At 42.8% G+C, this 18,135-nt stretch overlaps 1 protein-coding gene across 1 annotated transcript in view; it reads right to left on the reverse strand.

The window, feature by feature from the left end:
- ARHGAP32 (Rho GTPase activating protein 32) overlaps positions 1–18,135 on the reverse strand; it is a 133,740-nt gene that overhangs the window by 37,589 nt on the left and 78,016 nt on the right. Inside the window, exons 10-12 of the mRNA XM_068418337.1 lie at positions 16,464–16,545; positions 10,826–10,876; positions 8,179–8,253 (exon numbers count right to left, since the gene is read on the reverse strand). Coding sequence (XP_068274438.1) covers positions 8,179–8,253; positions 10,826–10,876; positions 16,464–16,545 — 208 coding nt within the window. The remainder of the gene's footprint in view (positions 1–8,178; positions 8,254–10,825; positions 10,877–16,463; positions 16,546–18,135) is intronic.

Here is an 18,135-nt window from a genome sequence, read left to right on the forward strand (position 1 = left end):
TCCAGTATGTGCCCAGCTGCCTCTGTCCTTGGGCAACATTGCCAGGAAAGAAAAATCTCCATTCAAAGACATTAATTCTCCAAAACCGCAAATTAAATAGCTGGCAAGTTACTAAGCAACAAGTGGGTGCAGGAACCTAAAAACACTCGGCAAGTCTTACATAAGACAGACGCTAACGCGAAGGGGGGGGGGAACGAAGAGCCCTCTCTTACCTTCCTCGCCTCCTCGCCGGCCACACGAGCTCTCGGGCGGCTGTCCCCGGCCAACTGCCCCAGCGCCAGCCCCGAGCCCGGGGGTCCCTCGCGCAGCTCCGCCCGCCCCCGCCCGAGGAGGGGACCGGCTGCAGGCGGAGCGGGCGCTGCCGGCAGCGCGGCTGGGGAGCTGCGGGGGGTGCACACCGCCTCTGCGGCTCCTGCCAAGGCCCCTCCCCGGCCCAACCGCCCCGGCTCCACCTCCCGCAGGTGCCTCCTTCCCGGAGCTTCTGCCCGGTGGCCGCTCGCGGCGTGTGTCCCCGCGCCGATGCTCCGCTTGAGCCGGCAGCCAGCGGGTCCCCGCGCCGCGGCCGCCCCCCTTCCCTCTCCCCGTCCCCGGTGCCACCTGCCCGGGGATGGCTCTGCCTGCCCGCAGCCGGGCTCGGGGCCCCGCCGCACCCGCGGGCCGCAATCGGGCCGGGGGGGCCGCAGCCGCGAGGCCACCGCCGGCCCCTTCCCTGCCCTCGCCCCCGGAAGGGCCCCGTGTCCCCTGCCCACCGCCGCACCTCGCTCCCTCCTCCCCGGCCGGGCAACGGGCAGTGGATCAGCAAGGCAGGGAGAGCAAAGCACAGCTCCGTCTGGGGAATATCAGACCTCAACGTAACCCCTGACCTCTCGTCAACCTCTGTTATCAGGATGGGCCCGGGCCTGCCAGCCTCTTCCAGCTTGCGAGTACCTCCAGGATGCAAAAAACAGCTCCTGGAGAACTACACTCAAGTTTATCCATGCCTTTCTCATTCCTTGCACAGAGCTGAACCGCACCTTCATGTGCCAAAAACACCACAGCTCAGACCAGAGCCCCATTTCCTAAACACTACAGAGGTCAGGGGTGCATCTGCACCACCATTTAAGTGCAAGTCTCTCACTCACCGCACACGCTGCAAACCCCCAAGTCCATGCTAAAAGGCTGTCTCAGCGTGTCCAAAAGGAAGGGAGAGATGTTGAGCACGCTTAAATGCTTCAGGGGCAGCACGTCCGAACTTGCAGACTGGACATGGGCTGGGCCATGCACGTGCGAGCCCGTCTGCCCCTGAGCTCTGGGGACACTTTGCACCTCGGGTGTCCGTTCTGTTAATGTAATTACAGTGCTGAAGCAATTATGCCCCCTCCCCACTCTGAGTGGCTGTTAACCAGCACAGTTTGTGGCCGCATTGATCAGATCACTGAAAACAAACTCAATTAAAAATTCTCCAGGAGTTCTGCTATTTAAAAACAAAGCAGAATGACACGGATCAGTTTACAGCGACCTAGTTTACAGCCCAGCTCCAAAAAACCACCTGTATCAGCACACCACACTCCAGAGCAGAAGGCACAACACACCGTGACTTGACTTCACCACCAGCTACAGCATCCCTGCTCAGCCACACCAAGGCCAGCACCCAGCAGTGGGGACAAAGGCCCAGAGGGTCTCAGGAAACTTCAGCCAAGCCCTCCAGCCTTTTTCTAGTGCCAGTGAAGCTGGTGGGACTACCTGCATTTACGGCACGCTTGAGGAATAAATACTGCTGCTGTTCTCTTTGCCCATGCTGGCCCCAAGCTCCTCCGTTCCTACGAGGCTGCAATGCAGTTTATCAATCTGTCACACACTTTAAAATGTGGCCTCACTAGATAAGTTGGACAACCTCAGGGTCAGAAGGATTAAAGAGGAATCTGCTGCTTCTCTTTGTGCAAACATCTTGGTCATCAGGAGGGTAAAACTGATTGCTTTTGGTCTTGAGTTTCTCCCCAAGAAAATGTGTTATTTTTCAAAATTGTTTGCTGACTCATATCTCCAAATAATGCTTGTTCTCCAGCTACTTATTATACTCGGTATTTATTACTGGAATTGTTTTGCTTGGACACAACGATCATACTATCACGTTACTTTTTTCCTTAGCAGCCAGGCACGACTCCTAAATCCAGTTTTATATGTGCTTATGTACAATTCTGAACAGAAAACCACCTTCCCGGTACCAACTCACCATCCCAGCAACGTTCTTCCTATCGAACCGATTGATAAAAGCTGCTAAAATCCCAACACAAATGGGGAATGAATACGAGAGGAGCAACACTATTCAAATTTACATGCAAAATGCACATACGACAATTCAAAATAGCAGAACAACACACAGGACTGCAGAGTAGTAACACTATCAGCTACTCAAAACTGCCAGGATGTGTTATACGGTCCCTGCATCAGGCGTTTTTTTTGCTGTTTAATGTAGGGCATCTTTGCCTTACAATGCACATACTGGGATGCCCTCTTGCTTCTTGTGAATCTCTTGATTGAAAATAATAATCTGCACATGTGGGTCTTATTTTCTCTTCCTAATTTCTTTTGCCAGACAATATTAAGGAACAAAAGCAAGTGGAAGAGATGCATTCTCCGCTACTTACGCATTCATCAGCTTGCAGTGGAGCAGAAGAGGTAGATAATGTCTATCTTTTAAACACAAACAAGCCTGAGCATTTCAAATCGTAGACAAAAAGGCTCCATGCACACGCTTGTCACAAACTCAGTCCTTAAAGTATTCTGAAGTTTAACCTATCCACCAAAAGTTATTTCAGCAGAAGTACTGAGAAGGCAGAATAACCTAAAAAATGTTATTAATATACCCTGTAGCTTCTTCCACTTTCTGGTTTTGCCAATTTAACCACTGAAGGAAGTCTCAAGCCACTATTAGAAGTTAGGTAGCCAGTATTTTTCAATGCCACTTCTTACTCAGCTAGATTTATCCTGCAATCAAATACTCTCAAAACACACAAAAAAGAACCTCCCAAATAAACAAGACCAAAACCAAAAAAAAGGGTCTTGGGGAGAAACTAAGGTTATAGATGAAAGCAGAGTGGGAGAGTAAAAAAAAAAAAACCCAAGAGAACAGCACACCGTGCGATAGACTGCCATGGGATAACCTCAAAATGATCGGATTTGATTCACAGAGCTCACAGAAACCAGGGTTGACATAAAGGCACCTCGTGTCACAGAGTACCTGGTCAGTCAGTCATGTGGTGACTTGCTCTTTTGGTGGAGGTAGCCATGGTCTGCCATGGCTGTCCAGGTTTGCAAGGAAAAGATTCTAAATACTCCATTTACAAAGGTAAAAGCACAGTTAGGAATGATGTAATACAGAGCCAAGCGGGTACAGAGGACTTTCACTTGCCTTTCCTTTAGCAAAAGCAAGTTCCCATGAGAACAAGTCAAAGAATTTGATGCAAGCTTCCCACTGCAGTTACAGGATTAGATGCTGAAGAAGAACGAGCGCAGCACTGACACGAGCTCTTAAATGAAATCTGGCAGATGAAACTTCGATCGGCAAAGTCTTCTGAATTAATCACAGACACAGGCTGATTCATGAGCGAGCGAACCAAGACCTAAAGGCCACAGTCATGTTATGATCTGCAGTTTGCAGCAGTTAAATTCCCTGCCAGGGAGAGTGGAACAAAAGCAGGGAGGACAGAGAGAGATGGAGGGGCAGAGAGGGGCACAGGAGTAGTCTTGCCTTGGCTGCCTGTGTAGGATTTCTGGTGGAAACATGCTGCAGATCTTGTCCAAGCAGTGGACAACATGTGTTCTACAGTTCATTTAAGGATCTTCCCAAACATACACCACAGCTGTGCCCAAGGCAAGACCTTCTGAGAAAGCCAAACAAACAGTTTGGATTTGCCAGCATATATTCTCCAGTTCCACTCAGTTTTAACATTAATTTATAGTTTCACACAGACACTTTCTTGCAGATGTAGCAACATCATCGATCCCTATGGGCATCAGAGCGATAGCCAGATGGAGTCAGAGCCCAAGCATCACTCCTGTGCACACAGAGAGGTGACAGTGTAGCTGCTCAGCCTTTGGGATCTTAACAGGACCAGCTTTTAATTGGAGATTTGAGATATGCACTGGCATGACCCTCGATAAATCCACATGCCAATGCAAGAAGAGATCAGAGCCACATGCTATCATCTAAGGTTAAAGCTGCCTGAAAATATTTCTAAGCTCCCACACTAATTTATAGAATTATTCAGGAGAAAAGAGGAGGAAAAGCAGAGCAGAACAAACTACCTTCTCCCATGATTTCAAATCTCTTCGCATAACTGCAGAGTTTTGCTCAAGGCAACTATTATTAGAGTTACGTCCCATTTTGACAAAGCTTGTGAGAAGGGAAAAAAATACCTAGTTTAAAAATAACAAAAGCCCCCAACCTGAATAAGTGGAGAGCAAGCAGAGTGAGAACGAAGCACAGAACATGCAAAAAGAAAGCTGGCCTTATTAACAGCACATCGGTGCCTCTGACACCCCTGCACTCAGCCAAGTTTTGCTGCTTTCCTTCACAAGCAGTCATCCTATTTTGGTGGATTCAACCTCTCAAAAGAAGGTTAAGCGTGCCAGCCCCCAACACTGTGAATGTTTCCGCAACAGAAACACTAATACATCTCTTTCTTACCAACACAACACACAGATCTATGTAATTATTTCTGAACTGGCGTGTACAGACTGTGCACAGATCCATACACCACGCTTGTTGGTTTTCTTTCGCAGGAAACACGGCCAAGACTTGCCACAAAATTACCTGTCAAAATGCAGGAAGCCTGAAGTTACAGGTTCAACTTCTTCAGAAAGCCTCAGACGCTGTGAGCGACCACACGAGGAAGGAATTGTGCTACAGGGAATACAGGAATTAATCTGTCTCTTCCTTCTGCCTGTGTTTCAGGCATTTCCCTGTGGCTTCAGGAGTTCCACTGCTGGGATTACACCAGTAGTGCCTCCCCGTGGAGATGCCAGATATGCTGGGAGATGTCCCTCATCTGGCAGAGAGCTCTGCTACTCCCCTTGACATAACCTAAGCTGACAAAAGGGCTCTTCTGCCAGGACAGCTGTGCCTACACCCTGACTGGGTGTTTAGGGTGGTTTTGTTGGGGTTTTTTTATTCTGGCAGATAAGCTGTGTCAGCTCTGGGTGCGATATTTTTCATACTTACAGCAGACTCAGCTATGCCAGGAAAAATATGAGTGGAAATCTGGCCTGAGGTTGGAGACAGAGGGCTCATTCACTGATGCCCTGCACCTGTGCTGTTACTGATATTGCACAAAGCAGCCAAAAGGTCACCAGAGCAATCACCTTTTTCACTCAGTTTGCACTTGTGCGAATAATTACACAGGGTACAAGGCAATGCTCATGTGAAGTAACTTATCCCTGTAAACTACTTGCTTTGCACACATGACATTTGTTTCTGAAATTACAAAGGCTCCCCCTTCTTGGGGGCTGGGAGGGCTTAGACAAGCAGGTCTTGTAACAGATTAGAACACTCTCTTTTTACTTCAGCTAAAAAAGAAAAAAAAGTAATAAATGAAAGAGCAAAACCAAACTGTATCCTTCTTCTCATCCCGGGTCCCTTTTGGTTTAGCCCAGACTTTTCTCCTGGTCTTCCCCCAAACTATGGAGTCTCCTGCCCTGCCAAGCTTCCTCTGCCTCTGACCCTGCTTGCCCTGGACCCTTCAGACACAGCAGTAATACCCCAACCCCTTCTCTTCTACAGGGCAAACTCAAATCCAGGCCTCTGGAAGAAAATGTCAACCAACTTACTCACAAAAACCTGATAACCATCCAGACGTGTTTCTGTAGCACCTAGGAAATGTTACAAAAATATCTCTTTGTTCACATTGCAAATACTGCCATCAACTACAAACATGACCTAAAACTCCATGGAGTCTGTGGGTAAGAAACACAACCACGGGTGCTTAAAAAATACTACAAAAATGCCTGCTTGGTTCTTACTACTATTGCCAGAAAACATCAGCACTGTTAAAGGATTAAAGGATTAAGAAGCAAGAAAAAAAATACATTGACTTCCTAATGCTACGTATCCTTGACAACTTATATGAAATACTTAAAATTCTTGCTTGTCTCTCACTTATGAGCTAGCCAAGATTTATAGATTTTATTTAGGTGGACAGGTATTTCAGATTTGCCACTGAAGGCTAAATTCAAAAGCAAGTTACAGATAAAAATATGTTCTTCTAGTCAGAGGTTCATTGCAGCGTGCAGATATTATGGTGCGACTTTCATAGGAGACCAGATGAATCCTGGATATAGCAGCATTTCCACACATCAGCCCCCAGTTCTCGTCCCTTTCTATTTCTGCCAAAAAACAGGAAGGAAAAAAAGAAGGGGGAAGAATCGCCTGAAACAAGGGAGGGAGAGCAAAGAGAAAGGAAGACTCCAAGAAAATTAAAAACTAACAGGAAAATGCTGCTGCAGTTCTGATTTGTACTTCAATTCTGCCCACGAATTTAAAGACCTAAAAAGACTAACCACTGCAATTGCATGTCTCATAGCCGTGCGCAGTCCTGGGCAGTCACAGCAATAAATCTCTTTCTCCTAAAACCAGGTAATTACTGGAGCAGTTCAGATTAAATAAGCACTTTATCAGAATTCACTGCCCTGGCAGCAAGCAATGCAACAAAATTATGGAAGACTAAGTCTGGCATTCCTAACGTATCCAAGGTGCAAACTATCAGCAAAATAGCACTGCTACAAAAATACTTTTTCTTTTTTTTTTTTAAAGAAAGCATAAAACAGTTATTACAGGAGTAAATTAAGCCTTAAAGCCCGGTTAAAAAATAAATCTGCCTTTGGTGAGTTTAGAAGGTAACAATGGAAATACAGACAAGGATTTCAGCAGAGGCAGAGCTTTACACATAGGCAACCACAAGAAGATTTGCAATCAGTTGAAATACAATTAGAAAAGATACCTGTGCTTAAAATCACTGAATTGCTCAAATATGAGCCTGCTTAATAAACTGAAACATACTACCAGCATCATGGACAGCAGGACCCAAGTGAGCCCTGGCTGGCTGTATTTATTAGCATCACTTCGACATCAAATATCCATTAACCTATTCATTTTACCCAAAGAATACATTGGGACTATCTATAGGAAAGAAACATGCAAATTCATTTCAACCTCAATACAAAGGAACTAGATGAAACAGAGGGACGTAAGAGGACAACATGTTGTCTGAACACTTTGCAAGCAATAGGACCTGTTACCTGCCTTACTGTAAAGCCCTGATGTAGCCTGCTGGAAAACAAAACTTACACAGTTTGCTACTCAGTCTCTCCTGAAATTCCACTTACATTTTCTTTCACAGCACTTAGGAGAACCAGGAAAAGGAAAGTCCAGACATGATTTAACGAAATAAAAAAAATTTGAAATGTCTGTTATCAAATACCTCCAAAAACTGATGATCAAATTGTTTAAGTACATAAAAAGTACCAGAGATGTTCTTTAGTTCCACTGGAACACTTTAATTTCACCTAATGTTAGTTCTGAATAGCTATAGTGATGTTGTCATGACAGTGACAACACAACACAGTTGTTTTCTGCTATCACTGTGCAACTGGGTACATATTTTGGTCATTTACATTGCCATAAAACTATAGTATTTAACCACATTTCTTTTCTCTCTTATTCAAGCAAGTTCTTTCCTCTAGAACATGGTCAGACGGGGTTTGGCATATATCTTTCTGAGGCACAAACTGAAAGCCTGGGAAAAGAAGAACACTTTATATTTAGAAATTCAGCAGTCGAGGGGGGGAAAAAGCAGCTCATTTATGATACACAGACTAATAGCCACGTAGCCACTACTACTGCAGAGCATTCACGCTGCAAGACCCAGTCTTGTTAAGCAGTGCTCCTAAGATTTGGACTCACTGCCTTGAATGAAATCACTTGTAGAAAATTTGCCTGCGACAAGGCGGATTCTTAGAATCAGGCATTGGCTTTTCTAGCCATCAGATATGAAAATTGAAAAGAAAAAAAAAAACAACTATTTCAACTACATCTAGCTTCTGTAACCTAACCTAGGGTGTTAGTAAATGGTTATTGCTATCACGTACAGTATTAGACTTGGTTAGGACACTGAGAGACTAATTGTACGTAACGGGCTCTACCTGAGCTCAGCTGGGACTGGTTCAGAGCCTCTGTAACATATGCAGAACCTGGCTTTACACTATCCATCTCCAAATCTGCACATAATTAAGGGCGGGTGGGAAGAAGGCAGAGTGACAGACGGAAGGCGAGAGAAAGGACAAAGTTAAATTAAAATATCTCCAGGAATAAACTGCAGGAGACTAACAATTTAATGTGTAGAGACAGCAATTAGAGAAACAGCGCTAGAGAAATCCAGATTTCAGTGTTATGCATTCTAAGGTGTTGCTTTTCTGGCATGTTCTAGACCTGAAGTATTCTTAACTGGCAATGTCTACGTGCAAAAAGAAGTCTAAGTGAAGTGATATGCCAAGCTCACAGGATGAATTGCAAAAAAGATGAGGTCAGATGAAATAAGCTGAGTAAACACCCAGATCCCAAGAACACTTGAGCTGCTGAGGATGAAGGTGGATGCTACTGGTACCTGAACAACTGAGCTTAAAGCTGGCTCAGGTCTGACCGCAGTGTATGCAGTCGAATTCTCAATTCCAGTGCAAACACACATATTATATGAACATATCACCGTAAACAGGATTTTCACTGTAAAGAGTTTAAAAAATTATATAAAATAGATCTCAGTTTAGACTGGCAAATGCTAGTGGGAGAATCAGTCATTTCAAACATGCAACTTGCACAACATTGGTCTTTGTTATGGTTGGGAGACCGAAGATTTAGAGCTCATTTTCAGAGGCACTCTGTCCCAGTTTCAGCCTTTGCCTCCCTATTCAGATCTCAGCTCGGTTTATCTGGGGAAGCTGAGGGCCAAACAAGAACTTCAGTGTCTAAAAACTGCTTCATGAGCCCAGAAAGTAACTTCCCTCTAACAGCAGCAACATCTGACCAGGACCTCAAAGCTTCCATACATAAAAAAATACATAATATATCTTCCTAAATTACTAGTAACAGAAGACGTGCAACCATGATCTTTGGTACACAGAAATATTATAAACAAGAACCACCAGTGCAGACCACAGAGGAGTGCTCAGGCATGAGAGGGATGTGGCACATGATCTCTCCAGTGGTGCTCTGTGCGCGGCGATAGCCAAGTTTCTATTCTCTGTTGCAATTACATGACTCACAAAGGGACATGGCTGTCAAACTGAATTAATTTCACATGAAAAACAAGCAGAACCACTAATAAGCCTTATACCTTTGAGCAGAAATATTATAGCTGCTCTAGTGTCGACCTCTTCCTCCTCACTAACAGCTTAAAAAGCAGCGACTGAACGCTAACCTTCCAGGTTGCATTAAGTCACCAGAAACGTGGCATTCTTTGTATTAATGTTCAAAAGGGCAAAAAGCCCAACCCTGCCTTTATTATCTGAAGTTAACTGCTACCGATCCTTAGCAGGAACGGCATCTTCAAAGGGCTCATGACTATAAATGAGGAAAAAACTAAGAAAAATCTTTTCTCCATACCTGTATGTCCAAAGGAAACTCCTTACAAGCAGTTGCTATTCTGACTCCTCCCAAACTTTTTGGCAGGTTATTTATTTATCAGTGGATAGCCAGTCATAGGAACAAATTTCACCCTCATTCTTAAAAACTCTGCTCCAGTTTAAATATTCCCTGGTTCTTGCTGTTGCTTGGGATACGTGCAGCGGAACAAGCCTCACCACACGCACTCTCCATGATCATATCCTGAAATACAAACTGTCCTCTCTGAACTCTCTACCTTTCTGTCTGGAGAGCATTTAATAATCATAGAATCGTTTTTGTTGGAAAAGAACTTTAAGATCATCAAGTCCAACCATTAACCCAAGGTTGGCACAAGCTCAGGAAGGTGCCCAGAAAATTGAGTCTTCACACCAGAAGCAAGAAGTTTGCTGTCAAATAACATGCTTGTCCTGGAGGAAGTATTGTGAATAGGAACCATGTGCCAGTTTCCCACGTTAGAAGGGAATCAGCATACAGTCCCTATGCCAACAGGCTGGAAGTGTGTATGTGCATGGGGAAAGCAGACATATACGTGTGTATTTATATACATATTATATATTTTGTTATATATATCTATCTACAGTATTTACATATCCAGTTCTAAGACTGATTTGTGAACTCCAAACAACACCCCAGGGGGGAGTCGATATGTGTAAATCAGCCATTTACTGTAAAAAATGTTAAATCTATGGAAAGTCTCCAATTTTACCGACGTTAGGTTAGTGCTGTGAGGTTTAGATTAGCACTAGCATTTTCTGATCTTAAAAAAAACAAGGAATCTTTGCTTCTGAAGATTTTCAAGTTCTAACTTTCAGAGCTATGTTTAATTCCTCTCCATCACCCATTTTTAACTTCTCTTTCTTTCAAAGTGACATTGATATTTGGTTGCCTGGCACTTGATTTCTTTCAGTTATGGTTTTATTGATTCAAAATGATTCTGTCATCTCCAACAGAAGAGTTAGAATCAGTTTCTTTTGTCTCCCTGCTGTATTGTTTTGTGTCCAAAGAGCTTTTAAAAAGGCACATTAGACTAAAGGTTTGTTTTGATTTCCCTGAATATGCTTCAAAGCATCAGTGCCACTGACTTGCATGTACAGAAGGAAAAAAAAACGTGAGAGAGACAGGGAGAGAAAGAGTGAAAGAAGAAAAAAAAAGGAATAAATGAAGACGTACAAGGGGGGAAGTAGCTCCAGGACGCTGGACGGGCTCCGTGGGCAGGGGAGACTGGGAAGGTATAATTAAAAAAAGAAAAACAAACAAACAAACAAAAAGTTGGTTAAAACATGCACCCATTGAAAATGGGGTAATTTCATATAAAGCTCAGCTAGGCCATACACAGCACAAAATACGACCACAGACTCAATCCTTCAAGTTGTTGGGGATTTCATTCCCTAAACACTTTGGAAATTCATTAGGATCCAAGAATTCCCCACCCAGTGTGTCCCACCTCAAAAAAAAACCCCAAACATTTCACATATTTGAACTTTTAGCACAAGGCCCATCCCCGTCGAGCAACACAGCGAAGCACAGGGTTTGTTTGCATTACTTCCAGTGTCTGCTAAGCATGTGTTTATGGTTAAGCCCATGTTTAAGTACTTTGCTGAGTCAGAAACGGGGCTGGAAGATGTAACATTTCTTTATATAGATGGACAATGCCAACCACTTACAAAAGAACACAAGTCCCATTTGTAAATTCATGTTTTGCGTAATTAGGTTCCTTACACATTCAGCTTTCCTCCATTTCTCCTGGTGCTAAAGCAAACAACTGCTTTATCCTATTTTTCATTCCATGCAAAAAACCCCACAAAATCATCTCAGAGTGATGTTTTCCTATTGACAAAAGGTGTTCTCCCTGAGAATCATTCATTGCAGAGAAGGCAGAGACTTTGCTCTTGCTGCCTCAGCCCCAAGTGTTAGTTTTTTTCTGGATGGATGAGAGAAAAAAACAAAGTCCAGGAAATAACTTCCCCACAGATCTGAGCAGCTCCAGTCTGAGGTTTAAGCAAGTTGGCATTGTCCTGAAGTCTCCGTCTCAACAGCCAGCCCACCAGGCTGAACCACGGTGGCTTTTCCAGCCTTGGAGAAACAGCCACAGCACATTGCAAAGATGTGTGCAAGTCTCCTCAAGAAGTAGTTTTTACACCACTCACATTTCATCCCGAAATCTTTGGCCACTCACGGCTCTGCCTGAGCTCCACAGGAGCTGAGAGAACGTGATTTCTTGAAGGATTGGTCCTTAGGTCTGTCACTTCTGAAAGCACATTGTCTGTCTTCTGCATCAAGAACTGTACTGGGCAGCCCTGAGCGTGTTAGTATGTTTATTCCCTGTCTGCTTCCACGCTGGGAATAGATACCTGTCTTGGTTCAATAAAATTTTCATTTAATTTAGCTTCAGTGAGACAGTTGCATGTTGAACGCCAAACAACCGGTTCGTTTACGTAAGCTTAACGAGACCGGTACTATTTACATGCATTTTATCTCTCTATATTTTCCTTCTAAAACCACTAAGGCATTATGCACTCATCAGTGTCAAATGGCTGTTCAACCCAGGCATCTGCTGAATGTAAGTTCTATTTGCACCTTATTCTTCCTGATTTTTATTTTTATTTAAAAAAAACCCACAATCTTTTTTTTTGTCCAGGGATTAGCAACTAGCCTGTTTCAAAACAGGCATGACCTCTTAAGAGTCTGTTATAACTTCAATAGCTCTAACACAACGAATGTAACAGTTTGCATTTTTGCAGTTAAAATTAGCTCATTCAGCGCTGTACCAGAGTCTTCAGGAGGTCAGAATAGTCTGTTGCCTGATCCAGACCCGAATTTCAGTCCTCCTGAAGTTCAGTGGATTATCTGTATTTGGCGTGTTGACCCAGAGTAATCTGTTATTTATGTTTAAAAAAATATTATTCATTTACACAGCTTGTAATACTAACAAGTACTCTTTAATGGGTCCGTAGTGGCATGTCATAAGAGTACATTTACCTGTTAAATCTAAATTAAATGACTGGATGAGACAGGAATTTGAAAAATCCTCCATAAAGTTGGGCAGAGCTGCTGGGGTTATTCATTCTTTTGTCCTAAGCAAGGCTGAGGAACTGGTAAGAATGACCCCTGAAGTTTTAAAAATGCTCATTGTTTTCAAAAAAGGAAAACGTTACCTTCTTATCCCCCATTTCTTCACTTAAGCTCTAACTGTCCCACTGCAAACTGCACGTTTAGTCTTTGTTTCCCCACCAAAACCAGATGCTCCCAAGAAACAACCACGTTTAGAAACCTTCAAACAAATTCTCACACCAAGGCACACGGCAGGAAAGGTTTGGTGCACAACAAGATGCTACTTGGTAGCAAAAGACATGAAGCAAATTGCACGTATGATATGAAGCGTGACACGTGAGTTTAAATATCGTTAAATGAAAAATATCCAGAATTATGAGAAAGAATGGACTGAAACAGATAGTTATCTATGCCAAAATGATGAGCAGGGACAATATGAACACACACACACACACTGTTCCCAGAAAAGACCAACCAGAGATGGACAGAAGTGAATGAGAAGAGCAAACACAGCCACAATCTACAGGCAATTCCCAAATGCTCACTTAGAAGGAAAAAACAAAACTTTTTTTCACTTTTTCTTCTAAGCAGCACAATGAATATTTAAAAGATTCACTTCTCACTAAATATCTGAAATTCAAGTGCAACTTTTATCCTGTACCTCTAAAAATCTTTATAAATTCAACCTGATTCCACCTATTGTAGCACTGAAATTCAGCTAAACTGTCAGTAAATGGTATTAGCTATGAAATATTAGCTATCAATTCAATATAATAATTTAGGCTAAGAAGTTATCCTTAGAGCACTGTAACTTCCCTTTATCTCAGGCACTGGCTGCATTATCACTGGTGTAAGCATGTACCTCCACAGTCAAAGAAAAGAATTGTTTCTAAAAGCCAAGCTTGCAACTCAAAAACCCAACCCTCCTTTCCCATTCCCCGTGTTTCATTTTCATTTGAACCTCAGTCATGATTTGTACTGCATTACAGACCACTGCGATTTTTTATGATTCTATTAAAATGCTGTCCCCATCACTTCAGCAAATCAAACCCTCTAATTATAAATAATAATAAAAACACAGGGCAGGAAGTTCTTTGCTTTCCATCTGCTTTTCATTAGATTGCTCAACCCAGCCAAATCTATGGACAATTAAAGAGCACAAGGAGTTCTATGTTTGTAAATTCCTTCATGCTGCAGATACAAAATGCCCTAGATGCTCTACACGCCGTATTTTGATTAAAGAAAAGAAAGTTTACATGTTGATAAGTATGTCTTATCCAGCCCAAATCTAAAACTACACATTAATTCTAGATGAAATATCCTGCTAATGTTGAGTAAAGACAAAAGCTCCAAGTGGTTCCTTTTAGCAGAGTCTCTATTCCTTGGGAAAAGCCAATCTGACGTTTCAAATATAGGTAAAGGGAGGAAATTAATTGATGTGGATATTTAAGTGTACAGGAAATATTTAAGCCATAGATTACAATACACTAAATGCACGGAATATGGGCGAGGAAAACGCAGGCTCTTCTGCATGACCCCAGCAACACAATTCCTGGCCAGGCTCTGGAGGAACCACTTGGAAGGACCCAGGTTCACATTTCACAGCAGCTTTACTGATGCCACTCCGGGTGCTCCAGCAACTCCTTTCTGCCCCTGTGCCACCCTCCTGGACGGTGCTGACACGGCATTCAGCTAACCCAGCCCAGGAAACTCAAACTCCTTCCTCCCCCTTCATCTTCTCACCCCTTCTGTGTTTCACATTTTTTCCTCCGGGCAGATAGGTTCCTCGAGTTCTCCAACACCACATTCCACCTGTCTTAGCTACGGGCACCTCCTCTCCAACTCCTTCTAGCTCCTGCCAAGTCACCACGTCTGTAGCAACCAAGGAAGAGGCTTCCAGACTTCTGCCTCCACCATACAAGTGTTGTTACTTCCCAAGGTGGAAAAAAAAGAAAGTATAATGCTACAAAGAAATGGTACCAGAAATTCTGTGTGCAAAGAAAGGGCAAGGAAGGATTACAGAAACAGCTGCAACATTCGTTCCAGCAATCCATACATCTGAAAGCTCATTAGTGTTCCTCCAGAGCAGTCTTTTGCCTTTAATTGTACGCACACAACAACTATCAGGGAAGGTCAACAGGGAGAGCCTCATGACTTGGCAATATCTTTCAGCTTATTACTTTTAATAGGAATTGGGCTTTTGCTATCAACTTTATAACAAACATTTCCCAGGATTGAAAGAGGAAATTCACCCCCTCGTGTGTTGTTAAAGCCAAATCGAATCTATTAATCTACGCTGCTTCATTATCTCTCATTAAAGCATAGCAAGAAACTACTCAAGAGCAGCTCATGACATTTAATTGCCTGAGCCATATTTAATAATAAACACTTGCTTATGATTGCATCTATCAGCCTGGCCTGTGTTTAGATTTAAAGCTGCCCTTGTCTACATGCTTTAGCTGATAGAGTACAGAGAAGTGACTGATCACAGTATCTAGAGATCAACTTCAAACGACGAAAGGCAGATCCTGGATTTCTGGAATGACCACCTGCTGCAGCGCTTTGAATCCCTAGTGATCCCTGTGACACTGCTTCTAGCAAACACATTTGCATGTTCCCAGGAATAACAAAGCCTGGAGATACCAACGGCTGAGAAAACTATTTCCCTCGACTGTCAGCTCTCTGAAGCATGCAGATTAATGCAGTGCACTGATAGCTCAGGGTGTTCATGACTTTCCACCACTGAACCAAAAGTTCCAAGCTGTAACACAAGATCTGATAAACTGCATTTCCCTTAGTAAAAGCCAAACTTTTGAATCACATCTATTTGTCTTAAAGTATCAAGTCAGCAATCTTCGGAGATAAGGAACATCATTAAAATAAAATAGATTAAAAGAACGTCAGTATAACCAGCTTTCCAACTCAACTTGCTGGCTGTGTAACGTTTTAAGAAAGATCAGCAATTTCAAATTGCTTTCTCTTGATACAGAAGATACATACATCTTTATAGATATGAATATATAGATTTTTTTTTAAATAAGAAGAATAAAACAAAAGCTTCACCACCAGTAAATTCTGCAGAGATGTCAGTTATGCCAGCACATCTAACTGCAAACACTTCCAGCGTATACTAGGATGACAGCAGAATCAGATCCAAAATCTCATTTTCTATTTATTTTTCCTTTCATCAGCAGAGCTTGGTATTAATTTGCCTGTATTTCATACAATACAAAACTGACCAAAAGGCAGTAGGAAGTAGATGGAGTCATATGCAGAGCAGAAGCAATTAGGATTCCAAGTTCTCTTATATCTGACTTTCTCCATCAATCCCCAAACAGAAAGAAGCTTCCAGTACCTAATTAATCTATTCCATCTAAATCAGCATAAGCATTTCTGGGTCGCCTGTGTGTTCTGCATGAAAAAAACCTAACACACAACACTCTTTGGCCACCAAGAACTACGATGTTGCATGGAAGCACTAGTTACAGATTGCTGAAGGAATCTTAAATTCTTACAAGCTTAAAGTCTTTCAAATAAACATTGGTACGAGCAGATGAAAAGACATTAAACAGTGGCAACTATTCAGAGAGAGGTAACGTGCGGATGATCAACACATAGAAAGGGTAACATGGTACATATAAAGGATGATCAACACACACGAGTATAACAGGATGTGTGTAAAGGAGATGTTAAACATGGGACACCAAAAAGATAACTCCAGTTTATTTCACTGCATCATAAAATTTAATACACATACCTGGTTTTGGCACAGAATTGGTCACCGACTGAGGAACTTTGTCGTTAATTAGCTCAACACACTCACTAGGAAAAAATCCAACCTGTAGTAAAAACAGAAAGAGAGGTAGAATATTGAATGTAGTATCTTTGAGATCTGAATTGTTAAACCAGCAACTATTAAACATTTTCCTTGAACTCTGCTTGCCTGCCGCTCCATAACATTATCCAACCTAAAATGACCAGCATCAGAGTAATAATTTTTCAAAATGATGCAGTCAAAAATCCTACAAACCAAATAACTAGTTCTGTAAAATACAGTTATAAGTCTGTTTTCTAAGCGTGGTCCACAGGACAGAGATACTCAGCTTGCAACAGCGTGGGGAGAGGACAAGTGTGCTACACACCCTTAAATCCCAAGTGGAACTCGAGAGAGAGACAGAAAGCCTTCAGCTGGGTTTTCTGCACCTGGCTGCATGTATGTAACATGAAATTTAATGAAGAGAGCAAGATGTTTCAGCTCTTAGCATCTCAATTATCTGTACTCAAATCTCACCAACACTTGACCTTTTTTCACCGTCAAAATACCATATTCACAAGCCCTTTAACATTTTATTTTAGAAAACTGAAATCAAATATGGGTCAATCTATTTGCATGTCTGTATAGTCCCATTACAGAAAAATGCAGATTCTTGTATGATAAGTTAGGAGAAGACACTCTGAATGCACAAAGCACAAACAAGCATTTTTAGAAGAAACAGCATGATGTAGCACAAAAATCTCTAACAAGAGCCAGAACTGGTGTGGACACTCGTTATCTGCTCCTGAACGTGGCCAAGCCAGCGCAACCACTGTGCCTCAGTTTCCCTGTCAGCAAAGGACAAGGGAGAACAGTGCCACAATATCCATGACTGAAGACTGGTTAAAGAGAACAGCTGACAGACGTACTGCACAGGCTGCCTAACCCTTATGATTTATCTGGGTATCTGCTCAACAAGCTGAAACAGAAAGAATATTCCAGAAACAAACCCCAGAGGCAATACTCTCCTTAGTAAATATTTGAAGATGCCTCAAAAGCAACGACGAGCCCTGGGCTACCAACACAGCAGTGCTATGCAAAAAATTTTGACAGCCAGTGAATGCAGCTTCAATGAAGACATCTCCAAGTGCCCAATTCACAGCAAGGTCCTGTGACTGATGACTTTCGAATGCTAATTTGCAGCGTTCCTCCACTGACCTTTAACACAGCATTTTCTCCTGCGTTCCCTCTAACTCAGAAATGCTGGAGACTGCCTAAACCAGCAGAAGGGTTAAAGATTAGAGGATGGGGAGGATCTTGAAGTTGTGTTTAAATAAGATGCGCCTGCAGAAATTCACATGCCACTCAAAGGTCTCCGTATCTGGGGAGAAGTGAAATTATCTCCCTTTCACTGTTTAAGGATTCACGCCAAGATGTGACCAGATAGGAGTTTTACCCTTCGCAGCATCTCAACCTTCTCTCCACTTCACAGTGCCTTCCTTCTTACTCTCACCCAGGTGAAAGTCAAGCCAGACCAAAGCCTTTAGCAACTTTTATCCTTAGTCCGTATTTCCAGACCTTTTTCTCTCATATCCTACCTCCTCACCCAACACAGCTTCTGGCCTGTGACATGTAATTCAAGCACCACCACCCTTGTGAGACGCCCTGTCTAAGC

This window comes from Nyctibius grandis, chromosome 25 (assembly GCF_013368605.1).
Source record: "Nyctibius grandis isolate bNycGra1 chromosome 25, bNycGra1.pri, whole genome shotgun sequence".
NCBI lineage: Eukaryota > Metazoa > Chordata > Aves > Nyctibiiformes > Nyctibiidae > Nyctibius > Nyctibius grandis.